Below are 21,309 nucleotides of genomic sequence, written 5' to 3'. Positions count from 1 at the left end.
TCAAATCCTGCCAGAAGGGCTGAAGGGGGCAAACCCAAGCGCAAGTTACCCCAACATGGGCAAGGAGGTTCCTCGCCAGCTTCTCAAGCCTCCAGATGCCGGCTCCGGAGGGAGTTTGGTTACACCCAGTTTTCACCTTCCCAACGACACAGCTCCATGGCTGACCTTCTCAGAGCGTCCTCGAGGGGGCGCTGTCCTCCCGAGGAAGGCATGCAGAACCCTTCCCAGCCGAACAGAAACTGCTGAACAAGAGCACGAAGGTTCAGATCTGCGCGGGATATCCCCTCCAGGGCGGCGAGGGATGTGTCACAATTTATGACGGTGCTTTAGGTTCCGATATGAACCCACCAGGAGAAAAAGTCGGGAGTGAGGTGTATTAGCATGAATTAGTTCATGAAAATAGCCACTCAATGTGAATCTTAGGCAGGAAACGTCATCTCTATGAGTCTCCATTTTCTCCCCCATAAAACTGGATACTAGCTCCATATGATGGTGTGAGAATCACATGGGATGGTTTACATATGACATTTAACAGGGCAGGAGTGATAGCATAATGGCTAAGTAAAGAGACTGATGCTTGAGGCTCCACAGGCCTAGGTTCAACTCTCAGGGTCACTATATGCCAGAGCTAAGCAGTGTTCTGGTTAAACAAACAAAAACACACAGAGCCCTTTGAAGATTATAAATAATATATGACAGGCAGAGGAATAGCTAGCCAGGTAGGGCACTTGCTTTGGCATACATGGGGCCCAAGTTTGAACCCTAGCACCACATGGCAGTGCCATGGCACTGGGGTCAGCTTTTCTGTCATGGTGTCTCCGCCTGAGTGAAAAGCCTGGGGACAGTGAAATTGGACAGTGAAATGAGCAGAGACGCCCCAACTGATCACAAATATTGGCAGCTATAATCGTCATTGTGGTTGTTGTCTCATGGCAAAGTTTTGCTTGTTGCTGTCCTACCACCTGGAGCAGCCCTGAGGACACAGGAGACTCTGGAGGGGGGTGATAAGGCCTTGCACTGCACTCCGCTTCAGTTCAGGGGAGAGGACTCAGCCTAACCCTCCTTCGCTCCACTTATTCAGTATTTGGGAAGCACCTGACAAGCACATAGAGGTGAAGGAAAACACCACAGGTGGGCGACAAGAGGGCATGAGGTGCACCTGGACTCCTCTGAGCCTGGCAGATGCACCAGTGGGCAGGGGCTCCCTCCCCTAGGCCCGGGGCTCTGAGGGTACCCACCTCACCCAGCCTTTTAGAATCAGACATGTGTTGTCTTCAGTGAAGAGCTAGCCACTACTCCTGCTGCTACTGGGGGTTCAGTAAGCAGTCCTGGGGTCCCCGTGGTCTCAGGCCCAGGCAAAGTCAGGGAAAGGTCTTGACCTCTCTCAAAGGAGATGATACCTTAGGCACTTTCTATGAGGCAGGCCTGGTGGGTGTATCTTGGTTTATTTCTTCTCGTTGGATTCTTTTTTGTTTTTTTAATATTTATTCCCTTTTGTTGCCCTTGTTTTATTGTTGTAGTTATTATTATTGTCGTCGTTGTTGGATAGGACAGAGAGAAATGGAGAGAGGAGGGGAAGACAGAGAGGGGGGAGAGAAAGATAGACACCTGCAGACCTGCTTCACTGCCTGTGAAGCGACTCCCCTGCAGGTGGGGAGCGGGGTTCGAACAGGGATCCTTATGCCGGTCCTTGTGCTTTGCGCCACCTGCGCTTAACCCGCTGCACTACAGCCCGACTCCCTCGTTGGAATCTTATACATGATTAGTCTTCTGTTTTGGCTTTTAGGTAGAGACTGAGAGGCAAAGAAGAGACGGAGTGAATAAGACCCCAGAACTGAAGCTTCCTTCATTGCAGTGGGGGCTGGGCTTGAATCTGGGTCAGTCAAATACATAACAAAGCAACACACTATCCAAATGTGGTCTGTCACCAGCCTGTTTTATTTTTAGAAAAGAAGGAAGGAAGGAAGGAAGGAATCCAGCAAGAGGCCACAGTAGCGAGGCAGTGGGAGCCAGGTTCGAACGTGGGTTGTGTACATGACTAAGCAGGTGCACTGTCCCAGTGAGCTATTTCACCAGCCCAGCCCACAATGTTAGTCTCCCGTAGGGGATGTTTTACTAGCTCCATACAAGGCAACTGGGACGGCTGGTCACCCAGCCACTAAGGGCGAGCGCAGGGTTCGAACTGAGCTGCCCTGCCCGCTGGAGGCTGGGGATGAGGAGGCCTTTCCTGATGGCCCTGTTCGCTCTTCCTTCTCCAGGAGCCTTTCCCGGGACCCCACATTCCTAACAAGCCATCGGTTCCGGCTTCCCAGCAGCCTGGGGACCCCGAAACCCCGGAGGAACAAGACGCAGGCTCCGGGACCCCAGCACGGAGCCCCGGGCCCACCAGCCGCCCAGGAGCAGCACCCCCACCCATGGGCGCCGCGGGGACGGGCGAGGGCCCCCAGCGACCCGCAGCGCCCCAGACTGGGCGGCAGCCGGCGTGCGCTGAGCCTCTGCCGAGGGTCGCTCCCGCCCGGGGGCATGGCCGGCGCTAGGGCGACCCGGGCGGCGCCCCCCGAGAGCGGAGAGGCCCCCTGCGCGCGAGCCCGGGCCCCCAGCGCGCAGGGCCGGCGGGCAGGGCGGCGGCAGCGCCCCCGCGCGGCACCATGAGCCAGAACCTGTGCGGGGCGCTGGGGCAGCGCCGGCCCGCCGCGCCCCCGCGCCTTCCCCCCCTGGGCCTGGCGCCCCCTGGCCGCCTGCAGCCGCTGCCCGCCGCCGAGCCGCTGGGCGGGGTGCCCTTCCTGCTGTACCCCGCGCCCGCCGAGCCGCCCTTCTACGACGCGTACGCTGGCGTGCTGCCCTACGCGCCCTTCCCCGGCGGCCTGGGCGCCGACTACCCCTTCGAACCCGCCTTCATCCAGAAGCGCAACGAGCGCGAGCGGCAGCGCGTGCGCTGCGTCAACGAGGGCTACGCGCGGCTGCGCGGTCACCTCCCGGGCGCGCTGGCCGAGCGGCGGCTCAGCAAGGTGGAGACGCTGCGCGCCGCCATCCGCTACATCAAGCACCTGCAGGAGCTGCTGGGCGCCCCGACCCCCGCGCCCGACGGCGCTGCGCCCCCCAGCCCACCCGCAGGGCCGCCCAGCCCGCCCCGCCTGGAGTCCCAGGAATCCCGTCGCTGAGGGGCCCCGGGGGTGCAGGCCGCTGACACGTGGGGTCCCGGGGTGCCAGGCAGACCCTCCCCCCTTTCCCCTTCGTCTCCGTTTGGAGCGAGGGTGCGGGCCAGCGGGAACAGGAGCTGGAGGAGTTCGGTGGGCGCAGTGAGAAGCAGCTCAGCTCCTCCACCCCCGCAAACTACGGGGCGCCCCCTCCAGGCTGCAACCAGGGGACAACCCAGGATGACACCCGGCGTCTGGCTCCGCACACGGGGAAGGCGAGTCCAGGCTCCTGGCTTCGTCCTGGTGGCAGCCCTGTGTCCCCAGGAAGCGAGGCGCCTCGAGGGGCCTCATACTGAGATTGCTGGGGGGCGGGAGGAACCCCCGATTTGCAGGCCCCAGGCCAGACAGGACCCCCAGACCTGCTTCCAATGTGGAGGGATGGGGAAACCCCCCCTCCGCACCTGCCTCTCCCCAGGAGGGCAGGCTCCTGGGGCTGGGGCTGCATGGGTATCTTGGCTCGGTGGGCGCCCACACCGGGGCCTAAATAAAAGACTGGATCTAGTGACTCTGAGCCTGTCCTCAGCCGCCCAGCCGTCCACACTGGTAGGCCTTACCATGCCTTTCCAGGGTGCGTGGGGGTTCTTTCAGCTGGTGCATCCAAGTAACATTTACAGAGAGCTTGGCATATGCCAGAAGCTGTGCGGAGGAGACACAGCACAAGCCCAGAGAGAAGGCACCCTCCTTTGCACGTTAGAAGGGGGACGCAAGTCACTCCAAGCCACTCAAGTCTCTAGCGGGTGTGGCAGGTGCTGTGCCCCAGGCCCCTGCATGCTCAGAGTTTTCTGGAACCTTCCATCTGTGGTGTGTGTGTGTGTGTGTGTGTGTGTGTGTGTGTGTGTAAGTGAATCAGCTGATTCCTGAACAGAGGGATGCAATGAGGTGTGACCTCAAAGTTGTAGGCACTAAGGGGGTGCTAAAGAGAAAACTGGTTTCAGGAGGGTGCAACCATCTGGAATTTTGGGGTTCCAGCTCATAGACTACTCCTTTCTGAACTCCTGTCACCCTGTTTCCCTAAGCCCCCTCAGTCTGTCTCCCCCGCCCTGTCCCAGGCCTGGTTGTGAGTCCCTTCCTCCTCCCGCCACCACCTCTTCAGGGACAAGTTGGGATGTCACCAGCTGGGGGCGGGGAAGTGACAGCTGCCTGGCTGCAGAGCTGAGTCTGGGCAGCAGGGAGCTGAGAGGCTAATTTTACTCTAAGGGAGCAGGGGAGTGATCCACCGCCCCCACAGCTGGCTCACCCGCCTGAGGGCTCTGCCGCCCAGTCCCCAAGGCTGGGGCATCGGGACGCAGGCTGGGCAGTGGGGTGGGGAACCCAAAAGAGCCAGGCTGCCGGGGACGCCATGGAGCCATCCTCGCCCCAGGATGAGGGCCTGAAGAAGAAGCAGCCCAAGAAGCCACCTCCAGAGGTCCTACCGCGCCCACCACGGGCCCTGTTCTGCCTGACGCTGCAGAACCCCGTCCGAAAGGCCTGCATCAGCATCGTGGAGTGGAAGTATCCTTGGGGCACAAGGGAGGCAGTGGCGAGGAGGGGGGTGTAGTGGACCACACTGTTGGAGAGGGACACAGGCTTGGGGGAGGTGGCTTCAGGAAGGAAATCCTCAAATGGGTGGGGGTCAGATGGGAAGGGAGACCGGTGAGGCCTGAGTGGGCGACCCAAATCCTGCTGACCATCTGTGGAGGGACCAGGCTGTCCCTGGCTGTCCCCAGATGTGCTGCCCAGGTCCACACTATGGCAGGCACAGCTCAGCATTTTACTTATTTATTCTGTGGACTCAGGCACTGCAAATGAGTGACTTCACCACTCCTGAGTCAATTTTGTTTGTTTTTGTTCATTCATGTAGACAGAGGCAGAGAGAGAGGAAGAGAAACCACATCATCTGAGCTTTTCCCAGCACTATGGCACCTCCCCTATGCTGTCAGGACTTGAACTACTGAGCTGTCTCTCTGTCCCACAGTGTTTAATGATAAGGGGATTTATGATAGCCACTTCCCATGCCACAGAGACCCTTTCTGGTCAACTCAGCATTAAGGAATCAAACCAGAAGCCTCGGGCATGGAAGTCCAGTGCTTTCTCAGCTGAGCTAGTTCCCCAGCCTCTCACTCAATATGTGGGTCAACAGTCCTGTTTGAGATGGAGAGGGTGATAGTGAAGAGGAAGGTGGGGTTGAGGAAGGCTTCCCTGGGGAGAGGGCACCCCAGATGGATGGAGCTGGGGGAGAGGAGGTGGAGCACACAGACCTGGCCCCTTTAGCTCACAGATACCCCCTGAACCCCAGGGCTGTTTGGGGGAAGGGAGGCAGGAGTGGGAGCACAGGGGAGGCTGTGTCATTGGGTTCTGAGGGAAGGGCCAGGAATGTCTGAGGCATTCCGGATGCTTCTGGACACCCAGACTCTCAGCAGCTGTCCCCTAAAGAATGGGAGAGAACGGGGAGATCGAGGGAGCGTGTGCCAGGTGGGGGGTCACCAGGCTCCCCATAGCTGCAGTGGCCACTTCACTCTGGCTGCTATCCCCTTACACCCTGACTTCCCACTCAGACTGCCTCTGGGGCACCTCTACAAAACAGTCATGGAGAGGAGGTGTGTCAGGTAGCAGGGATGAAGAGTGGGTGTGAGCTCCCCCCACCCCATGTGCTCTCGGTTCTTAGGTCCCTGATCCTGTCCCCTAGCCCCTTCTTCCCTGGACTCTGGAGCCTACAGCTCCATCTCCCAGGCCCTAGTCTTGCTGTCTTTTCTCTGGGAGAATCCTCAGGGATCTTTGGCCAGACATTCCCTGTTCCTTGAGAGGGTACAGGCAGGGTGCACAGCCCCAAAAGGGAGCCTTGAGACTCCCTGGTCCCCATGCCAAGGGGTCCTCAGCCAGGAGCCAGAGCAGCAGTCTTAAAGTGCCTAAGAAGAAGCTACTGCCCCTCTGCATGGGCACCAGGTACCCCGTGGACAGGCCAGCAGTGCTCTCCTCCCCACCCCCCTGCACCACACACCTCCCCCAGGGCAGTCCTTAACCCTGGCACCAGACCCTTCGAGACCATCATCTTGCTCACCATCTTTGTCAACTGTGTGGCCCTGGCCGTGTACCTGCCCATGCCAGAAGATGACAACAACACCCTGAACCTTGGCCTGGTAAGAGACACCCCCTGAGGACCTGGGAGAGGCCCTTCTCCCACCCTCTGGCCTCCAATGGGGCTGGCTGAGTAGCCAGAGACAGGAGTTTGCCATGCTGTCACCAGTGCTGAGCAAGCACCCTCCGTGCCCAGGAACTGTGCTCAATACCCCAAAAGAGAGGCCTCATGTCATCCTCACAGCCCAAATTAGCCCTGGGGCACAGATGCAGAAACTGAGGCTCAGCTACATTAGCTAGTGAGCCAGGGGGTGCTGAAGGCTGAGTTCCCATCCTGGGGAGACTCCAGAAGGAGCAGTATCCATCCAGCTAGCCTTCCTGGGCGCTCAGTCTAGGGCTTCCCAGGGCAGACATGCTTTAGGCTTCTCTATCACTTTGACCAAAGACTCAGTCCTGGAACTATATAGAGAATGTCAGAGCTTCCAGAATCAACTTCTCTGGCCTTTCATTTCATTCTGTTTTCTGAATGAAGAAACTGAGACCTGAGGAGTCCCAAGGACTGGCCAAACCAATAGATGATAAGCAAGATGGCTGATTTTGAACAAGTTTTTATTAAATGCCAGGCTTTGTTCTAAGTATTTTTACATTATTACCATGTTTAATCCCCATAGCTACTCCTGTGAAATAGGGCCCAGGATAAGCCAAGGGGTATGAGGCTCTGAGAATCTGGGTCCAAGTCTTGTCAAGGTTTCTAGCTTCAGGCTTTCCTGGCTCTCAGATCTGCCTGTGTGATTGTTGTGTTTCCATTGAGGTGACCGTGTGAGGCCTTCTAAGAGATGCCCACTTAGAAACAGAGTCTGGGCATTGATCCTTGGGGTCCCAGAGGAGACAGAACAATGGGCCCACCCTTCCAGCAAGCACTTTCCTGCCAGGTGGAAGGGGGGGAGGGTGATTAGTGTGCATGCAGGACCCAACAAGAAGAAATTTATCTCTGCCTCTCCTTTCTGCTGGTTTCCATGGGAATTTCTCTCAATTCAGGGAGAAGCTGGGCTGCTAAGGGTGCGCTTGGCTATACTTGAAAAACTCTGTCGAGTGTGAAAAAAGAGTGGGGCTGAACGTGGACAGAGGCAGTTCAACAGAGGGGGAGTGCATCTCTCTAAATGCTCAGCCTTGAGCAAGGCAAGCCGACTTCTCTGTGTTCCTGAGTCCAGGAGGAACATTCTTCAGGACTCTGTTTTGGTGGGGCTTTAGCTCCATTTCTACTCCTTAAGTGAGAAGTTCTGTCTCTGCTCTTCCCCTCCACCACCCCTGCATTGCCCCACCTTAGATGCCACCTTCATGTTCATATGCCCTCCGTCTTGAAACCAGGTGGCTACCCTAAAATGTTCAGACGGTCTGTGTGCTTTCCTTCACTTGTGGGCTGGAGCCTTGGATAAAGTCTAGAGCTCTGTGGAGGAGGACATCCTGATGAGAAACCTTTCCAAGTCTAGGGAGGTGATGCGCTCAGTAGAGCACATTAATTCTCATGTGGAAGGACTTGGGTTCAAGCACCCAGTGCTCACCTGTAGGGAGGAACCTTCACAAGCATCGGAGCAGTGCTGCAGGTGTCTCTTCTTCCTCCACCTCTATTTCTCTCTGTCTCTATAAGAAAAAAGCCACTGGGAGCTGTGGAGTCCTTATGCAGGCACCAACCAAGCCCTAGTGATAATCCTGGTTGTAATATATATATATATATATATATATATATATATATATATATATATATATATATTTTTTTTTTTTTTTTTTTTAAAGAGGCCTTTTTAAAGAAAATTCTACCTGGACTGTCAGAGCCAGATGGGATGTTCATCAGTGAGTAACCCAGAGAGAACAGATAATATTAAGGTCACACAGCCAGCTTTGGGCTGAGGTGTCCTCGTTCAACTTTGTCGATTGTATAATCACCTCTACAAAACCAGCAAGAGAGGAATGAGAGGTAGGAGAGGCAGAGGGAGGGAGAGGAGCTGCTTGGCTCCCTCCTACCCACTGGCTGCTCTGAGGGTATCTGAGAAGCTAAGGGACTTCCCTTCACCCAAAGTGGCCCAGAGCTTTTAAGAAGGGAGGCTCAAGGGCCAGTTCTTGGCTAACTCTCTCATCTGCAAATACTGATTCAGTCCCTGTTGCATCCTTGGCACATACCAGGGTGCCATTATGAAGTGAACAGACATAATTCCCGTCTTCCCAGAGTTGGATCAAATCAATTAAACAAGTCATTACAATTATGCAGATCTGAGAAGTAGTTACATGAATTGAGCAGCATGTGGAACTTGAGGACACTCCCATGTCTCACTGGGGGAGAGGCTGGACTAGTCTGGGGTCAGGGTAGCTTCCAGGAAGATGATGGTTGAGAGCCCAATAAGGAAGCCAGGACCAGCTTCGCAGGAGTGGGACCTTAACCCAGCCTTTGTGCCATGTGGTGGAGTACTGGCATTTTAGAGTGTCATCTTCACTGCTGTGCTTTGTAAGTGATGCCAAAGGCACAATGGTGTCTGCAGCCCAAGCTCTGAGCCGCCCACAGTCCCACGTGCTGCCACCTCCCCTTCCCCCTTTTGGAGAGCCAGCTTTCTGCTCAGTCCCTCCCCTTAGTGAGCCTGAGCAGGGTGGGGAGGGTCAGGGCTGGGCCCATGTGCTCTTTGGTGTCTCAGGAGAAAGCATAGCAGGGGCTGTTCTCTCAGCTGACAGTGTCACCACTCATTCAGTGGGTGGCTGCTGGGTCTAGCCTGTGCCCCCATCCCCATTCGGACTCACAGTGTTTCTTAGAAATTGTCATTCCCTGGGCATTGCTGGCCCACCTGGGGTCAAAGCAGGGGTCCTTGTGAAGGGAGAGCCCCCCGCCTCCTGTCAGCACATGAGATACCCACATGTTGGACTGGGGGACATGAGGACCTGAGGCTGGTGGACTGTGTCTGCACTGGGTCACAGGGACATGGGGACACAGGGAGGCACCTGAGGGTCTGTCACTAACACCACAGTGGGTGGAGGGCTTTCTGTTCTAGTGTCTTTGGTGGTACTTACCTCCTTTTGAACAAGAAGCTTCGTATATTCATTTGCTCCGAGCTCCACCAGGTCTGTTATGTGTCCTGGTTGGGAAGTTGACACCCAGGCTGTGTGGCAGGACCTGGAGGGCTGGGGGGGGAGCTTAGCTGGAATGGTCACTGAGCAAAGGACTGGAGGCAAGAGACAAGTTTGGGATTTGGATAAATCTCAGATCACCTGTACAACAGGGGTTGGGGGATTAGATGGAGCCTGCTGGGGAAAGTAGGGAAAGGGGGATGGCGACCCCTGGAACAATAACACAGGCCAAGGCCTTCAGGAAATGGCCCAGATCTTCCCAGGAAGTAGATCCAGGTTTTCCCAGGAAGTAGATCCAAGCCTTCCCGGGAATGACCCTGACCATCCCAGGAAATATATCTAGGTCTTCCTAGGAAGTAGAGCCAGGCCTTCCAGGAAATAGGCCTAGGTCTTTCAAAAAGTAGGCCCAGGCCTTCCCAAGAAGTGGGCCCAGACAGGAATGGGGAAGACTGGTTTAAGATGCTGGCTCTGGTGAGCATGGTGAGAGAGTAAGACTGAGAGGTATTCCAGAGATGGACTCCACATAGCTAGTTGTTGATAGTGGACAGAAGCACAGACAAGGGGAAGAAGGAAGGATGACACTGGAGTTCCAGTGGGTGAGGAAGATGGTGGCATCACTTAGCAAGTTAGACAGCCCTGGTGGGGGGTATCAGGGGTGGAGGGGAGGCTGTTAGTTGGGGGTTCAACATTAGGTCTAGGTGCTTATATCCTAGGCAACTTGCAGGTCTAAGCATTGAACAGAGGTTTCCTCACTTTCTGGGGGTACCAGACCAGCTTAGGATGAAGACTGGAGGTGTGTGGCATAGTTAGGGGGTAGGCAACGGGTCCCATAGCTGCCAGGGTGGAACAGCTGGGCGCAGCTGATAACCTGCTGCCAGGGGGGTGGGGTTGGGAGGATGTCCTGACCTCATCCGGGGGAGCAGGCTCCTGTAGGAAGTCTGGGGTCCCCTCTGCTTACTATTTTCTAGGCCCCCTTTTGCTAAGGCTAAGAGACGGGGGTGAGGGTGCCCATCTGAATCTGCCAGTTGGCTCAGTGGGGAAGCCAGGCTCCTTCCTAACAGATGAAGCTGAGCCCCAGAGAGAGCAGGGAGCTCTGAGGGCACAGGGGCAGGTCTGGTGCTGGTGTTCTGGCCAGCTGTGCACCATCATAGTGGGCACTGAGCCCGGGTTGGGGGTGGGAGGAGCAGCCTTCTGGCTAAGAGAGTGAGTTCTGGTGGTCTAGGAAGTAGTGCAGTAGCTAAAGCACTGGACTCTCAAGCATGAGTTTAACCCCTGGCACTGCATGTGCCAGAGTGATACTTTGATTCTATTTTTGCTCTCTCTTTTTCTTTCCTGTTAATAAATAAATAAATAAATCTTAAGTACGACAAAAAGACCAGTTCTGGACCAAGAAAGTATGCTCAGAGTCCAGCCCATTTACATACAGGCTGTGTGATCCTGGACATGTTGGTCTCCCTCTCGGTGTCCTCAGTTTCCTCGATTGTGAAAAGAATATTGTCCCTTGTGTGGCCTCAACTGCTAACATAAGGATCTTCCTCAAAGTGCACTCCCCAAGTCACCAAACACCTGGTCCCAGTGACGCCTGTATTGTTCTGGATTCAAAGGGCTTAGGCCCTAATGATTATGATTCAGATAAAAAATCTTCCACATCTTGCCCATCTTCTGGCCCTAATCTCTCCCTAGTCTTTCCTCTCCTCTCTTGGAAACACCCAGCTCACCTGACTGGCTTTCCTGGCCACCCCTGTCACCCTCCAGCCTGTCACCTTCATCATCCTTGTCACAGCATCCAGTACCCAATGAGCACCAGCTTTGCTGTGGGGACAGGACCAGGGCCCCATAGGCAGCATCTCCCAGGAGCCCCTCATGCAGGCACTTTGCTTTGCTCTCACACAGATGAGGAAATAGAGGCACAGGAAGCCTAAGTCACGGCTTGTGCCCAGTTGCCCAGTGGGCAGAGCTGTGCCCACTGCTGGGCCTGCTGCTGTGGCTTCTGGGCACCAGATAAGGAGGAAGCTGCTCCCCTGGGGATGAGGATAGGAGAAACCCTCACTTTCACTGGCTTTCCTGATTGTCAGTGTCATCAGCTCTCCTGATTGTGGGCTGATGCCTGTAGGGAGAATGGATCATCTCCGCCTAGGGGCAGTACTCCACTTGGCCCTGCTCCTGGGGCTTTCCTGACTGACTGAAGGAAGGGTCACTGTTACAGCCTTGACCAGCCTAAGGTACTCCCCTTAGAAAAACAATAAGAGGACTAGCAAAGTAGCTCACTTGGATGGTGCACTGCTTTGCCATGTGCATCCCAGGTTCAAGCCCAGCCCCTACCACATTGAAGTAAGCTTTGGTTAAGTAGTTTTTCTCTCTTTCTTACCTTCTCTGTCCACATCTTAAACAAAAAAGAACAAAAACAAGAATGAAGAAAGAAATAAGAGAGAGGAGATAAAAGAGAAGAGGAGAAAAGGCAATGAGAGATTGGAGTCCCTCACTGCGGGCAGAGCTAGATGTGTGCTGCTTTGCTTCCTCACCTCTTTATCCTCAGAGGGGCCCTGTGGGCCAGAGCATAATCACCAGACAGTGACCACGGGACTCACTTGACACAGAAGGAACACCATTAGAAATGAACAGAGCGGGGAGTCGGGCTGTAGCGCAGTGGGTTAAGCGCACGTGGTGCAAAGTGCAGGGATCGGCAGAAGGATCCTGGTTCGAGCTCTGGCTCCCCACCTGCAGGGGAGTCGCTTCATAGGCGGTGAAGCAGGTCTGCAGGTGTCTATCTTTCTCTCCCCCTCTCTGTCTTCCCCTCCTCTCTCCATTTCTCTCTGTCCTATCCAACAACAACGACAACAACAATGACTACAATAATAAAACAACAAGGGCAACAAAAGGGAATAAATAAATAAATATTAAAAAGAAGAAGAAAAGATGAACAGAGAGACCAGGCGGTGGCACACTGGGTGGAATGCACACATTCCTGTGAGCAAAGTCTCAGGTTCAAGCCCCCACTCCGCACTTGCAGAGGGGAAACTTCATGAGCAGTGAAGCAGGGCTGCTGATGTCTTTTTCTTCCTCTTTATCCCCTCCCCTCTCAAATTCTCTCTGACCTATCAGATGAAAAAGAAGGGGGTGGGAGAAATCACCATTGGGATGGTGGAGTCCCAGAGATCACCCTGGTAGCAAGAAAAAATAATAAAAACAGAACTCATAAAAAAATGGCAGGGTGAGCCTGATTCAGAAAATTCAAGGGACCAAAGGTGTGTGCAGACAGAAAGGATGGAGCCAGAGGAGCAGAAGGCAAGGCCACACTAGTGTTACCGCCTCTCTGTCTGAGTAGGCAGAAGCAGTCAGCACCTCGGGACACAATGGTGAGTTTAGCAGCTGCAGCTCCCTAGCTTGGGCTTCTGTAGGGGGTGGGGAGGGATTCTGGCAAAGCCTGGAGACTGGCCAGGGGCATAAGCCATGCTGGCATCCCTGGACCCAGACCAGTGCCACTGCTGGGCCTGCCACTACTCGACAGGCCCCGCCTGTGACAAAAGGTTATGTGGCCCCAAAATCTGAACAGGACCAAAACCCAGAAGCCCTGCCCACATCATGAAGTCACCCCAAGCCAGCGCTCAGCTGTGGCCTTGCAAGGACCCACCCACTCTCTAACTCATTTCCAGGCTCTGCTCTGAAGGCCTTCAAGACACTGGCTGTGTGAGTGCCCCTGGGCTGGGCCTTTCAGCCCCTCTCATGTCAGCAGGCAGCCCTGCCTGGGAACATTCCTGGGGTTCAGGTTGCTGTGTGCCCCCCTCCCCCAGGCTGCAGCTAAGCCTCCTGTCTTTTTATAGGGTCTGGAATGTGCACACCAGCAGCCCCACCCCTCCTCTGCCATGTGAGGAGGCAGGGCCTGAGAGGGGCCCTCAGGGACCCTGGACCAGCAGGCACCAGGCCTGGCATTGGGCAAAGCAAAACGGCAGTCTGGCTTTCAGACCCTCTTTCCTCCACCCCCACCCCCCTTTATCATTTTATTAAAGGGTTAATGGTTTTATAGTCCAGTTGCTTTAGCTTTTGCCTATTCCCATGACAGGGACTCAGCTCCCCAAATCTGTACCCCTCACTCTAAGCAAGGGGAGCACTAAGAGTGAACAATTAAATCCCTTTTGATTTTTAATTTTTTTTTCAGCCTAGAGGACTTGCTTATATGTGCACAATTTCACTGCTTCCCTTCTGGCCTACTTTTTCTTTCAGATAGACAAGAGAGGGAGACACACTATGCTAGGAGCTCTCCCCAGTGCACTAGAACCCCCTTCCCATGCAGTGTAGAGTCACAGGGCAAGGCATACATACCAACCTGTGAACCTTTGGAGACAGGCTGGCACTCTGACTCAGTCTCTTTATCTCTGGGGATGGAGGGAAAGCATGGGGCTTCCCAGTCAACCTAGGCTGCCTCCGATGAGACAAGAGCCACTGTGCCTCAGTTACCTCCTCTGCACAAGGGAGATCCCAGCACCCTCTTTTCAACAGGGCACCAGGAGGGCAGCATCACACCCAGCCTGGCACACAGGAACTGCTCACCGATGATCCGTTCCATCTTTTTGGTGTTTGCCCATTCCTAGCACTGAAGTCACAGCTAGGTCCAGGACTGGGGTGGAAACAGGAGGGGACAGTGTCACCCAGATGTCCAGGGCGTTCATGTCTCTCTCTCTCTCTCTTCAGGATGTCCTGGTGGTTGAGACCCCAGAGTCTGCCATCTCACTGTCTGGCTCTGCCACTTAAGAGATGTGTGAGCTCAGATAAATCATTTAACCCCTCTGTGCTCCAGTCTCCTCATCTATCAAATGAGGGTGAAAGTTGGCCCCTCCTGGGCTTCCTGTATAATAAAACACTCAGTAATCTATAAATAAATAGCAAAATTAGTGTTCCAGGAGGTGGCACAGTAGATAGGCATTGAATTCTTAAGTATGAGGTCCTGAGTTCAATCCCTGGTAGCACATATACCAGAGTGATGTCTGGTTCTTTCTCTCACCTCCTCTTTCTCATTAATAAATAAATAAAATCTTTTAAAAAGAAAAAAGTAAATAAATAGTAAAATTAATTGTACATAGGTTGAATAGGGTCTGAGTAACTAGTGCTTTATAAACCTTAGCTGTTGTTAGTGTCGCTGCTCCCCAAGATGGCACTGGTCCCTCCACCCCATCCCAGGCAGGGCACCTTGAACACACAGGCCCTCCAACTTACTCTCAGCTCCTCTCTGCCTTGTCTAGACAGTTCCAGCGTGGTGCTGGCCTGGGACTGAGCTTCCTGGCCCTCCCCTGTGGGATGGGCATGGGAGGTGGGTGGTAGGAGCCACCACTCAGGTCCCATCCATCTGGGCAAGGGGTCACAGGCTAAAGATAGCACCTTCCCTCAGCTCTTCCGCGTCACCCTCCAGACCCGGAGCTGAGGTGGTGCTAGTGCTGCCAGACATGGACACCCCAGGACGCCTCAGAAACTGTGTGGCCATGGGACACCAGCCTGGCTTCCCAGAAGGACTGTGGCCTTGGAGCCAGCTGCCGGCAGGGGACAGTGTGGTCTGGGGCACCCCACTTCATCTCTGTGAGCCGCATCCCCTCAACTGTGAAGTAGGAAAAATGGTGCAGCAGGCTGAGCCGTGGTCTGAGGAGTTCATCTGCTTTCTCAGAGCTGGTTCTGCTTAGATTTTTTTTTTTTTTTTTTTATAGATAGAGGCAGAGGGAGTGAAAGAGACCACAGCACAGAAGATTCCTTCAACACAGTGAGGGCCAGCGTCAAACCTCAGTTAAGCACATGACCGAGCAGTGCACTGCCCAAGTGAACTATTTCACCAGCCTGCTGTTTGTTTGTTTTCCCTGCCACCAGGGTTTCCACAGGAGCTCAGTGCCTGCACACACAGCTCCACCATTTCTGTTGGCATTTACCCCTTTTGTTTCCTTCCTTTCTCAGTTTCTTCCTTCCTTTCTCTCTCTCTCTCTCTCTCTCTCTCTCTCCTTTTGATAAAAGCTGAGAGACAGAGAGGGTTAGAGACACCTGTCACAGCACTTTATTTTTTTCCAATTTTAAATAGTTTTATTTAAGACATTGCACTTTCCACATACAATACAGTGCTTATAAAGTGCAGTGTTTCCCTGTGCACGTGTTCCATAGTCAAGTATCAAGAATGCCCAGTTATTACTAAAGCAGCTCAACTATTAATCACTGCCATAAATTTTGCTAAATTTGGGCCCTTCAATGCACTTGTGAAGCTTCCACCCTGCAAGTGGCTACTTGAATCCATGTCCTCAAGCATGATGTGTGCACTCTACCAGGTGTGCCACCACCCTGGCCCCTTCATTTGTCTTCTGAACCTATGTCCCTCAAGAGCAGGGACCTTGTTAGGTTATTCTGAAGCCCCCACTCACCCCTCCCACCCCAAGATGTGTCCAGGCCCTGGTCTGGGGCTCTGGGAGGAGGCAAAGCCGAAGTCCACCCACCGCAGGGGCCATGCAGCCCTAGGGTGAGTTTTAGGGAAGTCCTGTGAGTCCTGTGAGTCTCTGCAATCCCCTTCCCACAGGGTGACCCAGCCTTCACAAAGCAAATGCTGGGTGTACAGCCCCAGACCCCCAGGGTCAGGAGGCTTGCTCTTTGTATGTCCGGGGGGGGGGGGGCAAGGAAAGGTTTGAGTGGGGAGGAACTTCTGGCTGTGTGGAGGTGTGCTGTGGCAGCAGTCAATGCCAGCTTGTTGCAGGCACTTGTTCTGGGGTCTGAGAGTGAGCGGTGGAGGAGGACCCCCATACTGGCCCCACACCCCAGCCTCAGATCCCACCCAGCACCTGGGATCCCTTACCCTCTGCCAAAGGCTCTTTGGCTCCTTGAAGCAAAGTTCACTAGAGAGTTAACAACAAGGGGCTGGGTGGTAGCACAGCGGGTTAAGCGCACATGGAGTGAAGCGTAAGGACTGGCTGAAGGATCCCAGTTCGAGCCCCCGGCTCCCCACCTGCAGGGGAGTTGCTTCACAGGTGGTGAAGCAGGTCGGCAGGTGTCTATCTTTCTCTTCCCCTCTCTGTAGTCCCCTCCTCTCTCCATTTCTCTCTGTCCTATCCAACAGCAATGACAGCAGTGAGAATAATAATAATAACAATAAACAACAAGGGCAACAAAAATGAGAAAAAATGGCCAAAAGTTAACAACAAAGGGGTCTCAGACCTGCCAAATAGCTCACTTGGATAGTGCACTGCTTTGCCATGTGAGACCCAGGTTTGAGCGCAGCCCCCACTGCATTGAAGGATGTTTGCTGCTCTTTCTCTGCCTCTCTGTCTCTATAAGACATATATATATATATATATATATATATATATATATATATATATGTAAATAAAAAAGAAAAAGAGAAAGGAAATGAGTCCCCACACACACACACACATTTGTCCCTCTGTTAAGGGTCTTGTCTCCTAGTGTTTATGGCCCCAAGTTCAAGGGCACACTCCAGGTTCCTCTCCTGTCCAGTGACTTGCTTTGCATTCTTCTTTTGAGGGACTTTCCCCTCTCCGAGTTGTTTGGTAGCTGGGATTCTGGGCAATGTTGTCTTCCTATGACACCTTAATTCTTGAAGATCCAGAAACACAGGTGACAGCCAGGTCTACCTGCACAGCTCCATCATTTCTGTTGGCCACTTTCCCCTTTCCCCTCCTATCTTTCTCAATTTTTTCCCACTCCCTCCCCACCCCCTGCCACACACACACACACACACACACACACACACACACACACACACACACACACACACACACACACCTACCTAGAGGCCACAGTGCCTCACCCTCAGGAAGGAGGCTGCGGTGCTGGGGATGGGGCAGGTGTGTGAGGCAGGTCCCCTTCCGAGGGAGCCCCTCAACTGCTCTGGCTCCTCTTCTGGTTCGTCCTGTGCACTCTCTAGATCTGGGGTCCTGCTTTCCTGGCAACTGCAGTGCATGGGGCAGGGCTGTGGGGAAGAGGGTGCAATGACAGTTTCCTCCATGACTTCACAAAACGGGACTGAGGCAGGTCCCCTGGGGGGAGCCCACCAGCTCACCCAACCCCCACCACCTTCGCACAAAGTCAGGCCAGGTCAGAGAGTTGGCTGAGGGGAGAAACATGTCTAAAACCTGCACTCCACAGCCCAGGACTTTGGACGTGCAGGGGGACTCTACTCCAGTGTCTCCCCTGAGCTGGGCAAGGCCTGCGAGTCAGCAGCATGGCCCTAGGGAGCTGTGGAGAGACAAGGCATGTTTGGTGACAAAAGCCCTTGTTACCAAAGCTGGTGGCAGAGCTCTGAGCTGGCAGAGCCAGGCAGAGGTCCTCCCTGAGCCCAGGAGGTGGAGGCCTCCCTGCCTCCCTGCTCCAGGCTCCCACATCCCTCCTCAGGAGCGACCATGTTTAGGTACAAGTCCAGCTCGGCTCTGGACTCCCTGTTAATGTGCTAGAGAGGCTAACAGGACTCAGAAAACTTTCACTTGCCAGCTCACCAGTTTAGTATAAAAGGCTACAGCTCAGGATCAGCCAGGCGGAAGAGACCCAGGCACAGTGCAAGGTGTGGGGGAAGACTGAGAGGCCTTGGAGTCTCAGGATACGTAGGCGCCATTCTCCTCACATCTCTGCATGTCCACCAACCCAGAAGCTCTCTGAACCCCACCCTTTTGGGAATTCATGGGGCATTCCAAAAGTCACCTCATTAACTAACAAAAGGTGTCAGTCTAGCTCTCTCCACTCAGACAGTGCCAAGGGCTACTTTGCTAGAATCAGGACAAAGGCCGAACATGTGTCTTTTTATTATAAAATCATTATATTCCAGGGGCCAGGAAGTAGTGCACTTGGTTGAGTGCACACATTACCATGTGCAAGGACCTAAGTTCGAGCCCCCGGTCCCCACCTGCAGGTGCAAAGACTCATGAGTGGTGGAACGGAGCTGTAGATGTCTCTTTCTTTCTCCCCCTCTATCTTTTCCTTTCCTCTCAATTTTGCTATAAAATATAAGAAATATAAGAAATAAAATATAAGAAAAAATTTTTAAAGAAAGCAAAGAATTACAAAGGAAATCACAGTATCCTGACCTGCCTTTGTATGCTGGAATAAAGATGACCCAGTTTCATTTATTCATTCAGCAAACATTTCTTGAGCATCTACTGTGTGCCAGCTGTGTGCTTTGGAGCAGGGCTTCTCAGACAATCTTCACAGAAAGACCAGTTTGCTATGTTGGATTTTTTTCTCTTTTTTTAATATTTATTTATTTATTTATTCCCTTTTGTTGCCCTTGTTTTATTGTTGTTATTGATGTCATTGTTGTTAGATAAGACAGCAAGAAATGGAGAGAGGAGGGGAAGACAGAGAAGGGGAGAGAAAGATAGACACCTGCAGACATGTTTCACCGCTTGTGAAGGGACTCCCCTGCAGGTGGGGAGCCGGGGGTTCAAACCGGGATCCTTACGCCGGTCCCTGTGCTTTGCGCCATGTGCGCTTAACCCGCTGCACTACCACCTGACTCCCACTGTGTTGGATTTCTAGTCACTATGGCCTGATAGATGGTTCTAGGACACAGGGCCACTACACTGGTGCTATGTGGGCTTACCATGTGACTCTGAGACGTACCCTCCCGCCACATGCCCACCCCACAAGCTTGGTAGTCACAGCAAGTTGCACTAATAATTCCACTTGTTTATTTATTTTGGCTAGAGACAGAACTTTAGAAGGAAGGGAGTGATAGAGCTTCACATCAGTTGTGAAGCTTTCCACCTGCAGGTGGGGGCCAGGGCTTGAACCCAGGTCCTATGCACCGTAATGTGTGCACTTTACCAGATGCACCACTGCCTGGCCTCTGCTCTCACAATTTCAAATGCTTTGTTTCAACCTCTGCATCATTCCTGGTCTCCAGCCCACACCTCCACTAGCAGTTCTCTGGGGCGCAAGTTCATTCATTCCCTCACAAACTCTGATGTGGCAGGCATGTTCTAGGTGGAGGTGGCCCAGCAGAGAACAAATCAAAGACCTTGTCCTCACCTTATATTCATATATGGAGAGGTAGTAAGATGGAAGACAAGTAGCATGCCAAGTGGCAGGGGTTGCTGAAAAGAAATATACAACAGAGTGAGAAGTTGGATAGTGGGAGGTGAGGAGAGGGGACAGATGGCCCTGGTGATAGGGTAACCTTAGAGCTGGGATCCAAAGGGAAGAAGTCAGTGATGGATGGTAGAAAGATCATTCCAGCAGAGGGACATGAGAGCAAATGGCCTGAGCCAGAAATTTTCTCAATTGGGTGTGAGGGAATATGTACTCCCAGGAAAAGAACCAGAGTCCCAGTGCAGACTGGGGGGTCTTTTTTTTTTTTTAATGTGGAATGCTTCATGAATTTGCATGTCATCCTTGTGCAAGGGCCATGCTAATCTTCTCTGTATCATTCCAATTTTAGTATATGTGCTGCCAAAGTGAGCACTGAACTGGGGGTCATTTCCAACCACACACACACGGGGTGGGGGAGACTGTGTCTCTGAGAAGCCTTCCTAAGAGATGCCACTTGTCCTCGAACCCAAGAGCTACTGCTGATGGAGAAACACTGCCCATAGTTAGCTGTCCACACGGAGAGGCCATGGGTTCCAGGAGGCCACGGTTTGGTGGGAGGCAGTCAAGAGTGGCATAGTGTCTGGGACAGCGAGGACACACCGAATGTATTCTCCCTGGCAGGGTTGGCTTTTCCCAGATGAGAGGTCTGCTGTCTGCTGGGGTGACAGACCCTTGGGAGCACTCCAGGCAAAGAGGCCTCTGTGAGGACAAGCAGGAAGGATAGGACTGTGGGGTAGCCAGCAGGTCATCAGGAGACCAGGGGATTAGGGGGCTTGGGGGGCCTTCCATGCTATTGGAGGTACCTGGTGAGTCTCTTGCAGAGCCATTGAAGAATCACAGGTGAGTAAGTGGTCAGGTCTACAGAATGAGGGGACCCGGCAGGCTCAGAGGGCAGCAGGGTCCACAGATATGGGAGAGCAAGCAAAGGCACTTCTGTGACCAGGCTGATGAGGATGGATTCAAAAGTAGAAAGGGCTGGATGTGGTGGGTGGTGGGCCCAGGAGAGAACTGGAAGAATCTGGAAAGACGCTGGGTTTCCAGCTGGCACAACGCATGTCATTGGCTTACAGATAGGGACACATAAGGAAGACTGGGAACAAGGGAAGAAGAACTTCAAGTCTGAAAATATTAGGTTTAAGGTAGAATATAACCAAATCCTGTGAACTGCCCATAGGTGTGAGTTCCAAAGACAGCCCTGTGCAAACCACCAGCACAAAACAGAAACCACTAAAACTCCACAGAGAAAATAGAACAGAACAGAAACCAGTGGAACACAACAGAAAATAGAACAGAAACCAATAAAATACAACAGACACAAATAGAGACCAGTAGAATACACCAGACAGTAATAAAGACCAATAGAACAGACAGACATCAATAGAACAGAAACCAACGGAACACAGCCGACACCAACAGGAACCAATAGAACACAACAGAAACTAGTAGAACACAACAGACACCAACAGCCAGCAAGCAGCCCTCCACAGCAGACCCAGATTTCTACCAAGCACAGCTGAGAGCCCCTGTGTACTTAGAATGCACCAGCCTGTGGCAGACATCCCACCACCACTACCACCCCGATGCCATTCAATCCTCAGGGTGACACTTGTAGGCAGCTATCGTCCCCTCAGGAAAGAGGAGGCTGAGGTTTACAGAGACCTGGCTGGGTACATGTTAAAAGAGACAGAGCTGGTGAGGTCCCTGTGCCACTTCCCAGCTGCCCCTCCAACCTCTGCTTTCCAGCTCTTCAGGGGGTGCTAAGGAAGCTGGGGTATCACAGGGGAGGCTGGTGACTTTGCACTTGAGATGGCCTGGCCTAGCCCAGAGATGGCCTGGCCTAACCCAGCACACCCAGTCCAATGTTTAACAAATATTTGTTGGGTGAATG

At 53.4% G+C, this 21,309-nt stretch overlaps 2 protein-coding genes and 1 non-coding gene across 3 annotated transcripts in view; 2 read left to right on the top strand and 1 right to left on the bottom strand.

Moving 5' to 3' along the window:
• Nucleotides 1-2,631: 2,631 nt before the first annotated feature.
• Nucleotides 2,632-3,688, top strand: ASCL5 (achaete-scute family bHLH transcription factor 5). Its single transcript, XM_060179178.1, has one exon. It carries the CDS (start codon nt 2,649-2,651, stop codon nt 3,159-3,161), a length of 513 nt encoding a protein of 170 aa, XP_060035161.1. The 5' UTR covers nt 2,632-2,648; the 3' UTR covers nt 3,162-3,688.
• A 692-nt stretch (nt 3,689-4,380) lies between these two features.
• Nucleotides 4,381-21,309, top strand: part of CACNA1S (calcium voltage-gated channel subunit alpha1 S) — a 65,825-nt gene continuing 48,896 nt past the window's right edge. Inside the window, exons 1-2 of the mRNA XM_060178517.1 lie at nt 4,381-4,688; nt 6,208-6,313. Of these exons, the coding sequence (XP_060034500.1) occupies nt 4,537-4,688; nt 6,208-6,313 (258 nt within the window). The 5' untranslated portion in view covers nt 4,381-4,536. The remainder of the gene's footprint in view (nt 4,689-6,207; nt 6,314-21,309) is intronic.
• Nucleotides 19,688-19,794, bottom strand: LOC132534833 (U6 spliceosomal RNA). The gene has a single exon (XR_009546520.1). It is a non-coding gene; the product is annotated as a U6 spliceosomal RNA (small nuclear RNA).

The sequence above is a fragment of the Erinaceus europaeus genome, chromosome 19, assembly GCF_950295315.1.
Source record: "Erinaceus europaeus chromosome 19, mEriEur2.1, whole genome shotgun sequence".
Lineage (NCBI taxonomy): Eukaryota > Metazoa > Chordata > Mammalia > Eulipotyphla > Erinaceidae > Erinaceus > Erinaceus europaeus.
The sequence above is the reverse complement of the archived record's forward strand: the minus strand, read 5'-3'. Positions and strand labels throughout refer to the sequence as shown.